The sequence below is a fragment of the Ranitomeya imitator genome, chromosome 1, assembly GCF_032444005.1.
Source record: "Ranitomeya imitator isolate aRanImi1 chromosome 1, aRanImi1.pri, whole genome shotgun sequence".
In the NCBI taxonomy this organism is placed as follows: domain Eukaryota; kingdom Metazoa; phylum Chordata; class Amphibia; order Anura; family Dendrobatidae; genus Ranitomeya; species Ranitomeya imitator.
In genome coordinates, this window is record NC_091282.1 from 667,634,051 (window position 1) to 667,653,230 (window position 19,180).

At 47.9% G+C, this 19,180-nt stretch overlaps 1 protein-coding gene across 4 annotated transcripts in view; it reads left to right on the top strand.

The window, feature by feature from the left end:
* Positions 1-2,188: 2,188 nt before the first annotated feature.
* The window catches only part of BUB1B (BUB1 mitotic checkpoint serine/threonine kinase B), a 46,200-nt gene continuing 29,208 nt past the window's right edge, over positions 2,189-19,180 (top strand). For 2 of the 4 annotated variants that reach the window (XM_069729426.1, XM_069729442.1), the window contains exons 1-5: positions 2,219-2,331; positions 3,195-3,346; positions 7,011-7,070; positions 10,457-10,601; positions 11,560-11,756. In XM_069729426.1, the coding sequence (XP_069585527.1) occupies positions 3,207-3,346; positions 7,011-7,070; positions 10,457-10,601; positions 11,560-11,756 (542 nt within the window). In that variant the 5' untranslated portion in view covers positions 2,219-2,331; positions 3,195-3,206. Of the gene's footprint in view, positions 2,332-3,194; positions 3,347-7,010; positions 7,071-10,456; positions 10,602-11,559; positions 11,757-19,180 lie in introns of all 4 variants that reach the window. The other 2 variants (XM_069729450.1, XM_069729433.1) reach the window with 2 other exon arrangements.

The following is a 19,180-nucleotide window of genomic DNA, read 5'->3' on the forward strand; positions in this document are numbered from 1 at the left end:
ATGAGGTGTGTCCAAACTTTTGGTCTGTACTGTGTGTGTATATATATATATATATATATATATATATATACTGTATATATGTTTTCATGAATATTTGAGCCCATGGATCCATTATATGTCAATTTTGCAAGCCAGCGAGAACATTACATGGATGCTTACATGCGAGAAAATCGCATCCTTGCACTGCACACAGATAACATACGGATCATTGTTCAGGGAACATTTCTGCGATTGTCGTCTGTGTAAAACTGACCGATTTTTTTATACGTTGTGTGTGACTCCAGCCTAAAGGAGATCCCCCAATATTAAACATAATGGTATTTTACTTACTGATCAGAAGGGGTCCGATTGTCAGGACCTTGCAAAAGAAAAGGGGCAGCAGCATTTTTTCCCTCTCCACAGCAGCACTGCCATCTATCTCCAGTGTAGGGGAAGTGCAACACAGCCCTATGTATGTGAACGGAGCAGCTCCCTGTACAGCAGTGTCACTTTTGACAGTAAAAATGATGAAGGCTGACACACGGTATGCAGACTGCCTTACTGGGGATTAGTACCAGTGTCTACATGGTGAGTAGCTAAGTGTGTCCTCCCAGGCTTCCCTGTGAAGACTTCGGTGAACTCGCTGAGCGCCCTCATCAGCTCAGACCTCTGACTGTATAATAGCTCAGGGTTAAACTCTGCTGACTCCACGGACTCCATGTACTCAGTCCCAGCCCCCTCACATCTAGTAACAGATCAGCCTCCCCCTCTTCAGGCAGGCTACAGACAGGTAAGGCTACTTTCACACTAGCGTTAACTGCAATCCGCCGCAATGCGTCGTTTTGCAGAAAAAACGCATTCTGCAAAAGTGCTTGCAGGATGCGTTTTTTCCCCATAGACTTGTATTGACGACGCATTGCGACGGATTGCCACGCGTCGCATCCGTCTTGCAACGGATGCATCGTGCTTCTGCGGACCATCGGGAGCAAAAAACGCTACATGTAACGTTTTTTGCTCCTGACGGACCGCTTTTTCCGACCGCGCATGCGCGGCCGGAACTCCACCCCCACCTCCCCGCACCTTACAATGGGGCAGCGGATGCGCCGGAGAAATGCATCCGCTGCCTCCATTGTGCAATGCGTTAAACGCTAGCGTCGGAATCTCTCCCCGACGCATTGCGACGGGGAGATTTCAACGCTAGTGTGAAAGTAGCCTAAGACACAGGTCTCCCTGTCATGATGAGCCTTCAACATAATCACATGAAAAACTTTCTGACACTTTGCATGCTCATCTAGTGTCACCACATAATTAACATCATTTAGCCCCTTATGTACAGTATATGGTCCCTCCCATGTGGCCTGTAATTTATTCTGTAACACAGGGACCAACACCCAAACCTTCTGCCCCTCCTCGTAGGCCCCCAGTCTGGTATTAAGGTCGTACCAGACCTTCTGGTTGATTTGGGCCTGGGTCACGTTCTCATGGGCCAGGTGCTCAGTTTTTGCATTCTTTCTCTTAGCCGCAGCACATATCAGTTTAGATAAAATGCAAATATATATATATATCCCAACTCCCATCTCCTCAGGTATTATCAGGGGGGTTGAATGTTTTTTATCTTCTTGAGATAGAGATAAGATGGATCGAGGTGTTTTTGCTCCAGTTTTTTGGTGCCAAATGTCTCCCAATTTAGGACACACCAAATCCTGAGAGTCGCTGCACTTTTCCATCACTCCTTTGTGGCCAGACGCAGATGGCGGATCTGTGCGGCAAGTAAACAGTACTAAAATATATATATTTTTTAAAATGGATAAAAATACAAATCAGCAACTCCCACCCCTCAAAAAAAAAAAAAAAAAAGACCCTAGGCTTATACAACTAGGGGGTGGGCAGGGGCGGGGAATGACTGTAGAGACAAAGGGGTTAACAGTGACTCCGGCTGTAGTCAGGAATAGGCCAAAATTAGCACAAACATTTGACTTAAATCTACACCTGCATTGTGTCGGTGTGCACCGTGTAAACGTTAATTTTGGCGGCCAAGAAAACGGGACATTTCTAGTCAGACATAAAAAAAATAGTAATAAAAGAAACTACATCTCCCAAAATCCTTTGCTACTTCCTGCTGCGATCACATGGTATGTTTTAGCGAATCAACTCATAGCTTTGAAATATAGCGGCAGTAGGCATGCGCGTCACGTGAGACACATCCCGCGATTGGACCAATCAGAGGGCGACCGCCTGCGTTTGAATTCTCTGTTGCACCGGAGCCTTCCCTAGTACAGCGGCAATAACCGAACGAGCGGTGAGTGGCGAACCATCAATATACCGGGACGTGCTGGAGCCTGTAGTTCTACGGTAATCGTTCAAGCTCATTATGCAGTTGGTTGCGCTTTTAAAGGGGCTGTGTTTGATGTATATGTGTGTATACACACACTCTTGAAAAGTGGTGTAGAAACGAGGAATTTAACTTTTAATAAAACACCCCTCTGTTAAAAATTGAGGGAAAATGCCAGTTAGGGCTCATGGCTTGTTGCCTAGGTTACCGACCACCGCTGCAGTCTCAGAATAGTCGGTTATCTAGGTGCGGCACAAGGCTTTACCGCTTGCTTGCGCTGCCCAGTTGCCCCTGCCAGCAGCCCGGGAGGTCGCCGAGTTCGGACTTTTGGGGTGATTATGCCGAGCTGTCCATCCTGTGGAGAAGCAGCGAGCCGGGAAGATGAGGAACCGTGCAACTTGATAAATCCCCTTTTACTATGTGTACATTTTTCTGTCCACGTTTGCACAGTGTATTCCCCTGGCGGCATGCCCGACCTGTATTCCGGTGTATATGGAGGCGTCCTCAGACTAAGGCCACCTGTTGTCCGACAAATGCATCTTATCAGGATCAAGTCGTTTTTTGGAACTTTAATCCCCCCCCCCCCAAAAAAAAAAATAAAAAATCAAACAAATAAATTAAAGTTCACATTTTCTCCACTCCCAATGGGAGATGTATGGAATGTCTAGAGCGTATAGGTCTGGAGGGACATCCATGCTCTGCTCTTTCTTCTCTGCGCTTGCCACAAGAGGCCTATGGAATGAATCCAATGTGTGCCCTGCTGCTCTACTCTAGCAGGGATACGATCTCTATGCCCCCCACATCCTGTGTTGTGGTTACGTCATCTGGCTCATCTTTAGGGATACAAAGTCCTTAATGTTTTTTTTTTTTTTTTTTTTTACAGCTGCCATTCAGGATGGCACAGGCTGGAGACGAGTGGGAACTAAGTAAGGAGAATGTTCAACCTCTTCGCCAGGGGAGGACGATGTCCACCCTGCAGGAAGCTCTCACCCAGCAGGAGAGTGCCAATCACAACGCTGTCCAGCAAAAGAAACAGTGAGTGTTCCACCAACAGGGACGATGTAGGTTGTCTACTAGTGATGAGCGAATATACTCGTTACTCCAGATTTTCCGAGCACGCTCGGGGGTCCTCCGAGTATTTTTTTAGTTCTTGAAGATTTAGTTTTTCTTGCCACAGCTGAATGATTTACAGCTACTAGCCTGCCTAAGCACATGTGGGGATTCCCTAGCAACCAGGCAATCCCCACATGTACTTATGCTGCCTAATAGCTGTAAATTATTCAGCTGCGGCGCTGAAAACTAAGTCTCCGAGTACTTGCAAATACTCGGAGGACCCCCGAGCTTGCCCGGTAAATCTTAAGTAACGACTATATTCGCTCATCACTATTGTCTATGGCTAAAATATGGATGTCCTACACTGGATTAAAGTGTGCACAGCTCCGTACACTGCGTAGAGGTTGTGTTTGTGCACTGGAGCTCAGATCCCACTGAAGTGAATGGGAGTTTAGTTGCAGTACCCAAGAAGGACAACTACAAGGTGCACGGAGCTGTGGTGTCCCTGCTTACTCCAGGACCTGTAAATGGCTCATTGGCGGGGGTGGCGGCTATCGGACCTCCATTAGTCTGATATTGATGACTTAAAGAAGTTCTCAGAAATGTGCTAAAATAAATAATACACATTTAAATATTGAACATTTTTATAAATAATTTAGCAAAAACGGTGGCTTCATCCGGTTCAGTTTGTCAGGATTCCAAGATGGCAGCTACCATTCATCACACCTCGTCCTGATGACATGGGAGAGGCGTGCACATTCATGATACCTGACTGGACGCTGTTCTGATCTGACCTCTGTCTTGTTCTTCACGCATCCTATCCTGAAATCTAGGTGTGATTGATGGTAGCTGCCATCTTGGAATCCTGACAGACTGCACTAGGTAAAGCACAACTTTTTGCTAGATGAAGTTTTTAGAAAAATGTTTTAATTAAATTTGTATTTATTTGAGCACATTTCTCGGAAAACCCCTTAAAGGACTGGTAATCAGAACCTAAGTCTTGAAAATGGCCCTTCTTTCCCGAGTCCAAATTGGGGGTTTTCATTGTGACAGATTTCTTAAAGGGGTTCTCCTGACAAATACATCACTTCATCTGATCATTAGTCATGTTCTTTGTAGAGTCCAATGTTGTAGTTTCTGAAACCCATGTGCCATCATCTTGGGTGAGTGAGTGCACATGTTTCTTCCATGTGGCCTTGCACGTGGATGTGCTTATTGGCTGCACCCGGCATTTTACCTATAAAGTTTCCAGCTGTTAATTTCGATTCTGAGTGCTAATCTATGGCTCTCCAGCTAAGGCTTATAATGTGAAATGTCCATCTGATGATATACAGTGGGGCAAAAAAGTATTTAGTCAGTCAGCAATAGTGCAAGTTCCACCACTTAAAAAGATGAGAGGCGTCTGTAATTTACATCATAGGTAGACCTCAACTATGGGAGACAAACTGAGAAAAAAAATCCAGAAAATCACATTGTCTGTTTTTTTAACATTTTATTTGCATATTATGGTGAAAAATAAGTATTTGGTCAGAAACAAAATTTCATCTCAATACTTTGTAATATATCCTTTGTTGGCAATGACAGAGGTCAAACGTTTTCTGTAAGTCTTCACAAGGTTGCCACACACTGTTGTTGGTATGTTGGCTCATTCCTCCATGCAGATCTCCTCTAGAGCAGTGATGTTTTTGGCTTTTCGCTTGGCAACACGGACTTTCAACTCCCTCCAAAGGTTTTCTATAGGGTTGAGATCTGGAGACTGGCTAGGCCACTCCAGGACCTTGAAATGCTTCTTACGAAGCCACTCCTTCGTTGCCCTGGCGGTGTGCTTTGGATCATTGTCATGTTGAAAGACCCAGCCACGTTTCATCTTCAATGCCCTTGCTGATGGAAGGAGGTTTGCACTCAAAATCTCACGATACATGGCCCCATTCATTCTTTCATGTACCCGGATCAGTCGTCCTGGCCCCTTTGCAGAGAAACAGCCCCAAAGCATGATGTTTCCACCACCATGCTTTACAGTAGGTATGGTGTTTGATGGATGCAACTCAGTATTCTTTTTCCTCCAAACACGACAAGTTGTGTTTCGACCAAACAGTTCCAGTTTGGTTTCATCAGACCATAGGACATTCTCCCAAAACTCCTCTGGATCATCCAAATGCTCTCTAGCAAACTTCAGACAGGCCCGGACATGTACTGGCTTAAGCAGTGGGACACGTCTGGCACTGCAGGATCTGAGTCCATGGTGGCGTAGTGTGTTACTTATGGTAGGCCTTGTTACATTGGTCCCAGCTCTCTGCAGTTCATTCACTAGGTCCCCCCGCATGGTTCTGGGATTTTTGCACACCGTTCTTGTGATCATTCTGACCCCACAGGGTGGGATTTTGCGTGGAGCCCCAGATCGAGGGAGATTATCAGTGGTCTTATATGTCTTCCATTTTCTAATTATTGCTCCCACTGTTGATTTCTTCACTCCAAGCTGGTTGGCTATTGCAGATTCAGTCTTCCCAGCCTGGTGCAGGGCTACAATTTTGTTTCTGGTGTCCTTTGACAGCTCTTTGGTCTTCACCATAGTGGAGTTTGGAGTGAGACTGTTTGAGGGTGTGCACAGGTGTCTTTTTATACTGATAACAAGTTTAAACAGGTGCCATTACTACAGGTAATGAGTGGAGGAAAGAGGAGACTCTTAAAGAAGAAGTTACAGGTCTGTGAGAGCCAGAAATCTTGATTGTTTGTTTCTGACCAAATACTTATTTTCCACCATAATATGCAAATAAATTGTTAAAAAAACAGACAATGTGATTTTCTGGATTTTATTTTCTCAGTTTGTCTCCCATAGTTGAGGTCTACCTATGATGTAAATTACAGACGCCTCTCATCTTTTTAAGTGGTGGAACTTGCACTATTGCTGACTGACTAAATACTTTTTTGCCCCACTGTATATATTTACACACATGGTCAAAATTGTTGGTACCCCTCGTTTAATGACAGAAAAACCCACAATGGTCATAGAAATAGCTTGAATCTGACAAAAGTAATAATAAATAAATAAAAAAAATCTCTGAAAATGAACAAATGAAAGTCAGACACTGCTTTTCAACCATGCTTCCACAGTTTTTTATTTTATTCTGTGGAAGCGTGGTTGAATAGCAATGTCTGACTTTCATTCGTTCATTTTCAGAGATCTTTTATCTATTATTACTTTTGCCTTATTCAAGTTATTTCTGTGACCATTGTGGGTTTTTCTGTCATTAAACGAGGGGTACCAACAATTTTGACCACGTGTGTGTATAATTTTTTTTTTGTCATGCGGCTCAGGGAAGCGTGGATTTTCTTGGGTCTATTCACACATCAATAGAAATCTCAGATCCGAGTGTGAGATCCGGGATACTCAGGGCAGATCCTATTCTAATCCGATTTTGAGATCCAAAAAAAAAAAAAAATCAGACGGCACACGGACACTTTATAGAAATGTGTTAGTGTAACCTAAAGGTGAGGCGGTATGATCATATAGACTAATCAGCAGATGAGAGACTTCTATATCAGTGTAATATCAGCGCCTGGGAACCAAGAGTTTTTTTTAATTTTTATAGCCAGGAGGGGAAAGATTTGATTCTTCATTCATTAATTGATTTCCTTTTTTATTTAGGGCCTTTGAATTAGAGCTTCGGTTCTACAATGGAGACGATCCTCTGGATGTGTGGGACAGGTAGGTCATTAGTTAATGGACTAAAAGTTTGGTTGTTCTCAAGATGGTGATCTCCAATCCACAGTAGAGGTGATAAATGTATTATTGTTTGGGCGTTCTGGGACCCCCAGGAAATCCATAGAAGACTCTGCCATCCTAAAGGTACCGTCACACTAAGCGACGCTGCAGCGATACCGACAACGATGTTGATCGCTGCAACGTCGCTGTTTGGTCGCTGGAGAGCTGTCACACAGACAGCTCTCCAGCGACCAACGATGCCGGTAACCAGGGTAAACATCGGGTTACTAAGCGCAGGGCCGCGCTTAGTAACCCGATGTTTACCCTGGTTACCAGCGTAAAATTAAAAAAAAAAAACCAAACACTACATACTTACCTTCCGCTGTCTGTCCCCAGCGCTGTGCTTCTCTGCCCTGACTGTGAGCACAGCGGCCGGAAAGCAGAGCGGTGATGTCACCGCTGTGCTTTCCGGCTGGCCGGCGCTCACAGCCAGTGCAGAGAAGCACAGTGCCGGGGACAGACAGCAGAAGGTAAGTATGTAGTGTTTGTTTTTTTTACTTTTACGATGGTAACCAGGGTAAACATCGGGTTACTAAGCGCGGCCCTGCGCTTAATAACCCGATGTTTACCCTGGTTACCAGCGAAGACATCGCTGAATCGGTGTCACACACGCTGATTCAGCGATGTCTGCAGGGAGTCCAGCGACCAAATAAAGTTCTGGCCTTCTAGCTCCGACCAACGACATCACAGCAGGATTCTGATCGCTGCTGTGTGTCAAACTGAACGATATTGCTAGCCAGGACGCTGCAACGTCACAGATCGCTAGCGATATCGTTCAGTGTGACGGTACCTTTAATCTCTCAGAAGTGTCACAATTAAAGCACTATGAGAAGATCAACCCCCATACCCAGTCCAGATTTTCTTTGAGAAGACCACCACACTAGAATACAACTTTTCAGTGTCCATTTCTTAGAGCTATGACATTTTCTTTGGGAGAGTGATTATATTGAGGAGTGACCTGATTGGGGATGGGAGGTTATAGACCTGTTTAGAAACCAAGTGAAGCCATTGAACTCAACACAATGGATCAAGATGTTTCGGAAAAGGGAACCTTTTCAAAATGGATCTCTTCATACCATGCACTTTCCTCCCTCCCCCACTGCATCTAGTTCACTCTCTGACTTTGAAGCAGTTACAGAAGAAGAAGTAAGCAGGCTCCTTGCATCGTCTCGCCCGACCACTTGCACCAGTGACCCCATTCCGTCACATCTCCTCCAGTCCCTTTCCCCGGCTGTCACCTCTCACCTAACAAAAATATTCAACCTTTCCCTCACTTCCGGTATTTTTCCCTCCTCATTTAAGCATGCCATCATACATCCATTACTTAAAAAACCATCCCTCGATCAAAACTGTGCCGCTAATTATAGACCTGTCTCTAATCTTCCCTTCATCTCTAAACTCCTCGAACGCCTGGTCCACTCCCGTCTTACCCGCTATCTCTCAGATAACTCTCTTCTCGACCCTCTTCAATCTGGCTTCCGCTCTTTACACTCTACTGAAACTGCCCTCATTAAAGTCTCTAATGACCTACTAACAGCTAAATCTAATGGTCACTACTCCATGCTAATTCTCTTGGATCTCTCTGCAGCATTCGACACTGTGGATCATCAGCTCCTCCTCACTATGCTCTGCTCCATCGGCCTCAAGGACACCGTTCTCTCCTGGTTCTCCTCCTATCTCTCTGACCGATCCTTCACTGTATGTTTTGCTGGTTCCTCCTCCTCTCACCTTCCCCTTACTGTTGGGGTTCCTCAAGGATCAGTCCTAGGCCCCCTACTCTTCTCGTTGTATACTGCCCCTATTGGACAAACAATCAGTAGATTTGGTTTCCAGTACCATCTCTATGCTGACGACACCCAATTATACACTTCTGCTCCCGATATCACACCGGCCTTTTTAGAAAACACCAGTGATTGTCTTACCGCTGTCTCTAACATCATGTCCTCCCTCTATCTGAAACTAAACCTGTCAAAAACTGAACTCCTCGTGTTCTCTCCCTCTACTAACCTACCTTTGCCTGACATTGCCATCTCCGTGTGCGGTTCCACCATTACTCCAAAGCAACATGCCCGCTGCCTTGGGGTCATCCTTGATTCTGACCTTTCATTCACCCCCTACATCCGATCACTGGCTCGCTCTTCTTACCTGCATCTCAAAAACATTTCTAGAATTCGCCCTTTTCTTACTTTCGACTCTGCAAAAACTCTGACTGTTTCACTTATTCATTCTCGTCTGGACTATTGTAACTCTCTACTAATCGGTCTCCCTCTTGCAAAACTCTCCCCGCTCCAATCTGTCCTGAATGCTGCAGCCAGGATCATATTCCTCACCAACCGTTACACCGATGCCTCTACCCTGTGCCAGTCATTACACTGGCTACCCATCCACTCCAGAATCCAGTACAAAACTACTACCCTCATCCACAAAGCACTCCATGGCTCAGCACCACCCTACATCTCCTCCCTGGTATCAGTCTACCACCCTACCCGTGCCCTCCGCTCCGCTAATGACCTCAGGTTAGCATCCTCAATAATCAGAACCTCCCACTCCCGTCTCCAAGACTTTACACGTGCTGCGCCGATTCTTTGGAATGCACTACCTAGGTTAATACGATTAATCCCCAATCCCCACAGTTTTAAGCGTGCCCTAAAAACTCATTTGTTCAGACTGGCCTACCGCCTCAATGCATTAACCTAACGATCCCTGTGTGGCCTATTTATAATAAAAAAAAAAAAAAAAAAAGGTTCCTCGCATCATGTTCTCATACACTTTATGCAGTATTAGCCCTCTGTGTCTGTACTGCTACATACTTAGGCAGATAACTGGTTCATGCAGCTTTACATGAACACCTGAGCCTTACACTATAGCTGGTCCGAATAACTAAAGCAATTGTTACCATCCACCTCTCGTGTCTCCCCTTTTCCCCATAGTTTGTAAGCTTGCGAGCAGGGCCCTCACTCCTCCTGGTATCTGTTTTGAACTGTATTTCTGTTATGCTGTAATGTCTATTGTCTGTACAAGTCCCCTCTATAATTTGTAAAGCGCTGCGGAATATGTTGGCGCTATATAAATAAAAATTATTATTATTATTATTATAAAATAGATCATTTACTGAAAATGTTTCTATAATGCACCATCTGTGACTTTGCTGAAAAACAGCAAGCGCTTTCCTTCTCAGCCTCCGTAACAACTAGTGAAACTTTTTTTTTAGAGGCATAACAAAGTTCTTATGTTATGGGGTTTGTAATTGTGATTGGTTCTGGGTTAGTTCTTACAATATCAAAGTTATAAAAAAAATTAATAAAGAAAAAACTTTTCCTATGTCGTAGGTATATAAAATGGACAGAACAAGCATTTCCTCAGGGCGGTAAAGAGAATAACCTGTGTCTGCTGCTTGAGAGAGCAGTCAAGATCTTCCACCAAGAGCAGAAATACTATGGGGACCTACGCTATCTCATGATTTGCCTTAAGTTTGTAAGTTCAGCCAAATAATTTTTCATTTGTAAGCTTTTATGGTTACACCATGTACTCTACTTAACAGAACGTATAGAGTTCAGAGTGAGTTGGAGATAAACTGATGCACTTTGCATCAGAAACTAAATAATGTGTGGAACTGCTGTATCCTACTCCATTCATTGCTTACATCCCATACCTACCGAAGCAGGTAAGAGTTGCCTGGTGTCGGACCACCATCGATTTCATATTTGTGACCTATCCAAAAAAATAGGTCATCCATAGGCATTAGGCAAGTCCCGGACAAGCCCTTTAATGGGTACTTATTAAAGATGGGGGAATTGATTCACATAGGTAATCTGTGGCCACCAGTCTGGAGCACTGAGAACCCGCCTCCTACCTGCCAGCATCCGCGGTTCTTCTTTGGATTAACAAGTCTGGACCACTGCTATGATGACATGAAAAGAGGACCCAGGGATGCCGTTGGGTAAGAGGCAGTTCTCAGGCCTCCAATCTTGTGGCCACGTGTATTCAACGTGGCTGCCTCAAATCAATTCCCAACAACTCTAGTACTTGATAGTTGCAAGTTTATGAAATGTTTTGGGATACTTGCATGATCATAAAATATATGGACTCGTAGGTAGCGGAAGACAGCCCAAAATTTGAGTAGTGAGCCAACTGTTCTGAGTATTTGATAGGACTTTTTGTTTGTAATCACAACTTTTATGATTAGGATGTTAAAGGGATTGTCCACTTCTTGGACAACCCCTTCTCAATCCTTCTGTTTCCCCCTGTAAAATAACACTTATGCTCGCCTCCTGCTCTGGCTACCTTGTTTTCTCCTTCAGACATCTGGAGGAAGTGAGAGCTCTGGCTACAAGTACTATACCCCTGTTACTTAGAATACTTGTAACTTACTGTAATTTATAAATGATCACCTCTCCCGTCGCGAGATACTAGGTGTTTTCTGTTGTCCTAGGCTCATTTCTGCACAGAGCCTGCAGACTTGTACAGCTATTTACACAGCCAGGGGATCGGTATTCTACACGCTCAACTCTATGTCACTTGGGCAGAAGATTACGAAGCCAGGGGCAATTATAAGAAAGCGGACTCCATATTCCAGGATGGCATCCAACGTAGAGCTGAGCCCCTGGAGAAACTCGAAGCCCATCACAAGTAAGAGATTCTCGATCTGTATTCACACACTGCAGATTTGTTACGAAGATTTTTGTGCCTGAGAAAAGAGGATATTTGGTACTTGCCATAAAATCTTTATCACGGCCTTTATTGGGGGACCCATGGTTTCAACCAATGAAGTAAGCAAAATTTGTTTTTGCAACTGTCCCATTCATCGGTGTCCCCCATGTTTTTTTTTTTTTCCTCTTCTACTGGGAGGCTACAGCGTGTACTTAACACACTAGAAGTTCCTCTTTGGTAGTTCCCATATATTCGCTGATCAACCATCTAAGTTGATTTGACAGATGAATGTCTGTGTCCCCACTGTCATTGCAGGGCCACTGAAAGAGTCACCGTCATGAGCACAAAGATGGTGAACAGATGAACATCACCTTCCATCCCTCCTCAAAGCGCTTTCAACTACCCCCTTTCTCTTGGTCAGGCTTCTCTCCTGTCCCTTACTCCTTAAAAAGTTTAATTTCTCTATCGCCTCATTGGGGGACACAGGAACCATGTACCATGGGTGTATGCTGCTGCCACTAGGAGGCTAACACTATGCACAAAAAAAATTAGCTCCTCCTCTGCAGTGTACACCCCACCGACTGGCATTCTGAAACTCAGTTTAGCTTAGTGTCAGTAGGAGGTGGACACGGGCCTTTTATTAGACCCTTATCTACCTCAAATGTGTGTCGTTCCCTTTCGGGTTTCTGGAGGGATACAGTATGAATAGTCACAACTGTAATACCACAATACGGACTATGAGTACAGCGTGTACTGCCACCCCGTATCCTCATAGATCCGACAGCAGGACCAAGACCCCTAAAGGTACCGTCACACTAAGCGACGCTGCAGCTTCTCTGTCCTGTGTAAGCACAGCGGCCGGAAAGCACAGCGGTGACGTCACCGCTCTGCTTTCCGGCCGCTGTGCTTACACAGGGCAGAGAAGCAGAGCGCCGAAGGACAGACAGCGGAAGGTAAGTATGTAGTGTTTTTTTTTTTGTTTTGTTTTTTACGCTGGTAACCAGGGTAAACATCGGGTTACTAAGCGCGGCCCTGCGCTTAGTAACCCAATGTTTACCCTGGTTACCAGCGAAGACATCGCTGAATCGGCCTCACACACGCCGATTCAGCGATGTCAGCAGGAAGTCCAGCGACGAAATAAAGTGCTGGACTTTCTGCAGCGACCAACGACATCACAGCAGGATTCTGATCGCTGCTGTGTGTCAAACTGAACGATATCGATAGCCAGGACGCTGCAACGTCACGGATCGCTAGCGATATCGTTTAGTGTGACGGTACCTTAACACACAAGTGTGTTTAGGATGTCCGGACCGGTCCTAGCTCCGTCTCCCACCCACTCGCCCTCCAGAGCCTGTCGGTTGGTGGAGACGAGGACGTCCATCAGCATCTAGACATCTGATCTTATTCCTTGGAATGAGGTACCTCTCTCTTTCTCTTCCCGGACACTATCTTCATGTGAGTGATCTACGACGTGGGATGAATGAGGTGAGTATTCATTAGCCCCCTCCTCAGATAGGGACTGTTCTGGGCGGGGGGCGCAGGGCTCGTTCAGGGTTACCTGGAGGCTCTCTCCTCCAGGTACTTCATCATACCCGGCTCTTTCCTTTTATCCCAGGGGGTCGCCGCTGTGCCTGGGGAAGGCCTTTTGCAGGCGGCCACGCTATTTTCCCTTGGCGGCCTGCAGCCGCTCTGTCTTCCCCTCACTGGCGGTCGCCGGTTACTAATTTAGGCCCCGGCTTCTGTTCGGGCCTAGTCCACCGCCGCGACTCCGCCCCCTTCCCCTCTCCTTCGGGCGGGCTTTTCTTCCGCCCGACTTTCACCTCCTTTCCTGTTCTCCGGCGAGCTCCACCCACCGGCGTCCTCTTTGTCCTCCCGGGCCGCGCGTCTAGCCCCGCCCACTCCTCCCGACATTGAAAGCGGGCTCACCTGCTGCGCTGCACCGTCTTGGTCCCCTGGGGGTTTGAGGACCGGCTCCTCTGCAAGACCCCAGCGCAAGACTCAGGAGTCAGTGATTTCGGCTCCCTACGCACGGTTAGCTCCGCCCCCCCCTTCCGGCCTTGGAGAGCGGGCATTTTTGCTACTTCACGCCCACAGTGTGACCCTGCATCTCCTGGCGGTCGCCATTTTCGGTGTGGGGTTCGGCGCTGATTCTTCTGCAGGACCTGCTCTATCTTCGCAGCCTACAGCCGGAAAGCTACAGGACGTCTGCCGTGAGTAGCTTTGCCCTGCAGACTGACACTCTCCTCTGCCCTCCTGTCCCCTAACCTGGCATTTTCCTCAGGGACCCGTTCATCATGTCTAATTCTAAGGGAGGTCGCTCTCGTCCTCCTACTTCTTCCTCTCCTTCCTCTGCCTTAGTCAAACACTTTGTGTGTTCATCTTGTAACTGCAAGCTTCACTCAGGTAAGTCCTCTCCTCTCTGTCAGGCCTGCAGCAACCCCATTATGCCCACCGCCCAGGATCACCCTGCTGCTCCGCTTGAGTGAGGCCTCCACCCCAGGTTGGGCTTCCGTTCTGTCACAATCGGTAGCAGATCAAACACGGGTGTCCCAGACCCTTGTCTGTGCTCGATCAATTGCCCCTGCAGACTCCCACAGTTGCCATCGGGTTGCAGGAAGCTCCGTCCGAACCTTCCACTATAGGCCGCAAAAGATTCAGACAGGAACGCCATTCTGAGTCCTATTCCCATTTCATCTCGCCCCACGGTCCTTCTCTGCAATCGGCTTCTCCCCGATCCTCCTCCCCTGAGTCAGGCGAAGCTTTCTCTGATGCGCCTTCAAAGGATAATTTGGAGCTAGATTCGAACCAAATCGCTAGCATGAGGGATATGGTTCAGAGTCTCATTGGAGAGATCAATCAGACCTGTGGCATCAAAGATTCCTCTACGGAACCCGCAGATCAGGCGGTTTCGTAGACGGTCTAAAACACCATCCTGAGTTCGATCAGCTTCTGACCAGAGAAAGAGAGAATCCAACTAGACGCTTTCAAAGAGGAAAGCACCTTGGCGTTTTATATCCTTTTTCTCCGGATCTCATCGCCAACTGGACTTCTTCTCCCTCTGTGGATCCGCCAGTTTCTAGACTTTCCACCAACACAGTCCACCCGCTGTCTGGTGGAGCGTCTCTGAAAGATTCCAACAAAAGAATCATAGAATCCTTTGCGAAGTCGGCCTTCGAAGCGGCCGCGTCTACCCTATGCCCGGCTTTTGCTTATACCTGGGTTTCGAAGTCTATATCCGAATGGGCCAAACAACTCCGTCGGGGCATTCTGGCCAGAGCTCCACCAGAACAGCTGGCGGAACTTGCGACCCAGATTTCTCACGCTGGGGAATATTTGGTCTCTGCTTCCCTGGACACCGTGTCTTGTGCCGCTCAGGCGTCTAGTAATGTTGCCATCCGTCATTCCGTTTGGCTCAAGGCCTGGCAGGCGGATTTGTCATCAAAGAAGTCCCTTACCAGTCTGCCTTTTCAGGGATCTCGTCTCTTCAGTTCCAAGCTGGTTATAAGTTTTTAAGGACGCTACCGGGGGCACAAGCTCTCTTCTCCAGACCAAACCTCGTCCGCCTCCTCCTGGGCGGCAATTTCAGCCTTTTCGTCGCTTCGCGGCGTCAAACTCCTTTTCCCAGCAACAGCAGAGGCCACGGGCACATCAAGAGAAGAAGACTGTATCCTTTAGATCCACTCCTTCCTGGTGTTCCCGCTTCTCCCAAGGTAGATCTTCCAGGTCTAGGACTGGAAGATCCACCTCGGCATGACTCACGGCAAGACTCTAGTGCACCTCCCAATCTGAGCGTCTGTCTCCTCTTCTTCAGGGATGTCTGGATCACCTCAGTAGAGGACGTTGTCAGGGAAGTTGTATCCTCAGGATACAAAATAGAGTTCATTTCACGGCCCCGGGATTTTCTTCTAATCCTGCCCTCCAAGAGACCCCGCTCTAGTTCCGGGTTTCTTTGCAGCCATCACTTCCCTCCTCAAATCTGGGGTAATCGTTCCCATTCCAGAAAAAGAACAGTTCAGTTTTCTATTCAAACCTGATTGTGGTACTGAAAAGGGACGGCAAGGTTCGGCCCATTCTGGATCTCAAATTACTGAACAAAAGGGTTAGTCTAAGACACTTCAGGATGGAATCCCTTCGTTCGGTAATCTCTTCCATGGAGGCTCAGGAATTTCGGGGCTCCATAGACATCCAGGACGCCTATCTTCATGTCCCTATATTTCCGGGACATCACAGATTTCTTCGTTTTGCAGTACATCAGGAGCATTTCTAGTTTGTCCCCCTGCCGTTCGGTCTCGCAACCGCTCCCTGGGTTTTCACAAAGATCATGGCAGCACTGATAGCCATCTTGAGGATCAGAGGCGTAGTGCTTTTTCCGTACCTCGAAGACATACTCATCAAGGCCCCATCCTTTTCTCAGGCTCACGAAAGTCTGTCCATCGTCCTCGACACCCTATCCCGTTTCGAGTGGCTTGTCAACCGGAAGAAGTCCTGCCTTGTTCCCTCTCAGCGCCTCGTATTTCTGGGCATGCTCTTCGACACCCATCAGTCCAGAGTCTTGCTTACCGAAGAGAACCATTCTTCGTCGGGAAGTTCGATTGCTCCAGGGTCCTCTGCTTCCCTCCTTCCGATCGGCCATGAACGTTCTGGGGAGGATGGTTGCAACATTGGAAGCGATTCCCTTCTCCCAATTTCACTCAAGACCTCTTCAGCAGGCTATTCTCTCACAGTGGGACAGGTCTGTCCTTTCCCTGGATCGCCCGATTTGGCTTTCGCCCCGGGTCAAACACTCCCTCAACTGGTGGATGACGTCACCTCTCCTCTCCCAGGGCTGGTCCTTTTCTTCCAGTTCACTGGCAGGTGGTGATGACGGACGCCAGCCTTCTCGGCTGAGGTGCGGTGTTTCGTCACCTGACGGTTCAGGGTTGTTGGTCGGCGCAGGAGTCATCCCTGACGATCAATGTCCTCGAGATTCGGGCCATCTTTCTGTCCCTTCTTCACTGGGAAAGGATTCTCAGGGGCCTGCCAATTCGAATCCAGACGGACAATGCCACAGCAGTGGCATGTCAACCACCAGGGGGGACTCGAGTTCTCTGGCCTTGGCCGAGGCATCCAAGATCCTCCTTTGGGCAGAGGCAACGGTTCGGTGATATCCGCAGTGCATATACCCGATGTGGACAATTGGGCCGCTAATTTCCTCAGCCGCGAGGGCCTCGCGGCAGGGGAATGGTCCTTGCATCAGGAGGTCTTCCGTCAGATTTGTCTTCGATGGGGGACTCCGGATGTGGACCTCACGGCGTCCCGAATCAACAGGAATGTCTCTCGATTAGTCTCCAGGTCCCACGATCCTCTCGCAGTGGGCGTCGACGCTCTGGCCATTCCTTGGTCGCAGTTCGTGCTCCCCTATCTGTTTCCACCCCTTCCCTTGCTTCCCAAGCTGTTGAAAAAGATCAAGGCGGAAGAGGTGCCGGTCATTCTGATTGGCCAAGGAGATCTTGGTTTGCGGAGATCGTCAACCTTCTCGCGGACGGCCCCTGGCGGCTTCCAGACAGACCCGACCTGCTGTCTCTGGGTCCGATCTACCACCCGAATTCTTGGTCGCTTAGTTTGACGGCATGGCTATTGATACCGCAGTTCTAAGAGCGTCCGGGCTTTCAGATCGGGTCATTCGCACTATGATCCGGGCTAGGAAGCCTTCGCCTTCCAGGATCTACTATCGAACCTGGAAGGCTTATTTCCATTGGTATGAGTTCAACCACGTTTCACCCATGTCTTTTTCCCTTCCTTCTATTTTGGCCTTCCTCCAGGCAGGACTGGATGCTGGTCTTGCCCTTAGTTCCCGAAAGGGTCAAGTTTTCAGCACTTTCCATCCTCTTCCAGAAGACGTTATCATCCTGACCACAGGTCAAGACCTTCCTTCAGGGAGTAGAACAATCTGCTCCTCCGTACAGGGCTCCTGGGGATTCTTGGGATCTCAATCTTGTTCTAGATGTCCTGAGGGGTTCCCGCTTTGAGCCTCTCAGGGAGGTTTCCCTGTCATTTCTTTTTTGGAAGGTGGCCTTTCTTGTGGCCATCACCTCTATTCGACATGTTTCAGAGTTGGCAGCCCTGTCTTGTCGACCTCTTTGTCTTGGTTATCCACCAGGACAAGGTGGTCCTGAGGCCTCCGCCTTCCTTTCTTCCGAAGGTGGTTTCTAACTTCCACCTCCAACGAGGACATCGTTCTACCTTCCTTTTGTCTGGCTCCGACTCATCCTCTGGAGCGTTCTTTGAACAAGCTAGACCTCGTCAGGGTGGTGAGGGTCTACCTCGCTAGAACGGCCTCTTTTCGGAAGACGATTCGTTTTTCGTTATTCTTGATGGCATGCGTAGGGGCCTGCCGGCTTCCAAGGCGACTATTGCTCGCTGAATCAGACCGGCAATTTTGGAGGCTTACTGGGTCAAGAACAGTGCCCCCTCCGGGAGTTAAGGCTCACTACCCGGGCTGTCGGCGCCTTCTGGGCGGTGCACCACACGGCTTCCGCCCTACAGCTTTGCAAAGCGGCAACCTGGTCTTCCATCCACATGTTCGCCAAATTTTACAAGGTCCATACCTACGCTTCGGCAGAAGGATCTTGCAGGCGGCAGTGGTGAGTCCTCTGACCTGATGGAAGTCTGTTATTCCCTCCCAGGGACTGCTTTGGACGTCCCATGGCTCCTGTGTCCCCCAATGACGCAATAGAGAAAACTGGATTTTTGGTTGCTTACCATAAAATCTGTTTCTCGGAGCCATTTCATTGGGGGACACCGCACCCTCTCATGATTGTTCAGTTTCTTGTTGTTCTGTGTTCTATGAACGTTTTTCATGCTTAGTTTTGATATCTGTGGTTATGTTCTCAACCTTATCGTTTCTCCTACTGCTTTCTCACTAACTGAGTTTCAGAATGCCAGTCGGTGGGGTGTACACTACAGAGGAGGAGCTAAGGCTAGGTTCACACTGCGTTACAGCAGCCCGTTCAACACATATATTAAACGGGCTGCTGTAACGCAAGTGTTGACTTTGGCACATTGCTGGCGCAGATAGAGCTAGCAGATGCTCGATCTGCCCTAGCAGTGACGGACCCGGAAACGCTGCAGCCCGCGTCTCAGGGTCCGTCACTCAATGGTGGCACGCCATTGTGGGCGTGCGCTAGCGACGCGTCCGACATTTGAGTCAATGGCGGCGCTAGCGACGCGTCCGACATTGGAGTCAATGGCGGCGCTAGCGGACTACGTTACACCGCAATATGCCGCGGTGTAGCGTAGTCCGTCTAACGGACTGGGGGAACGCAATGTGAACCCAGCCTAACTTTTTTTGTGCATGGTGTCAGCCTCCTAGTGGCAGCAGCATACACCCATGGTACATGGTTCCTGTGTCCCCCAATGACGGC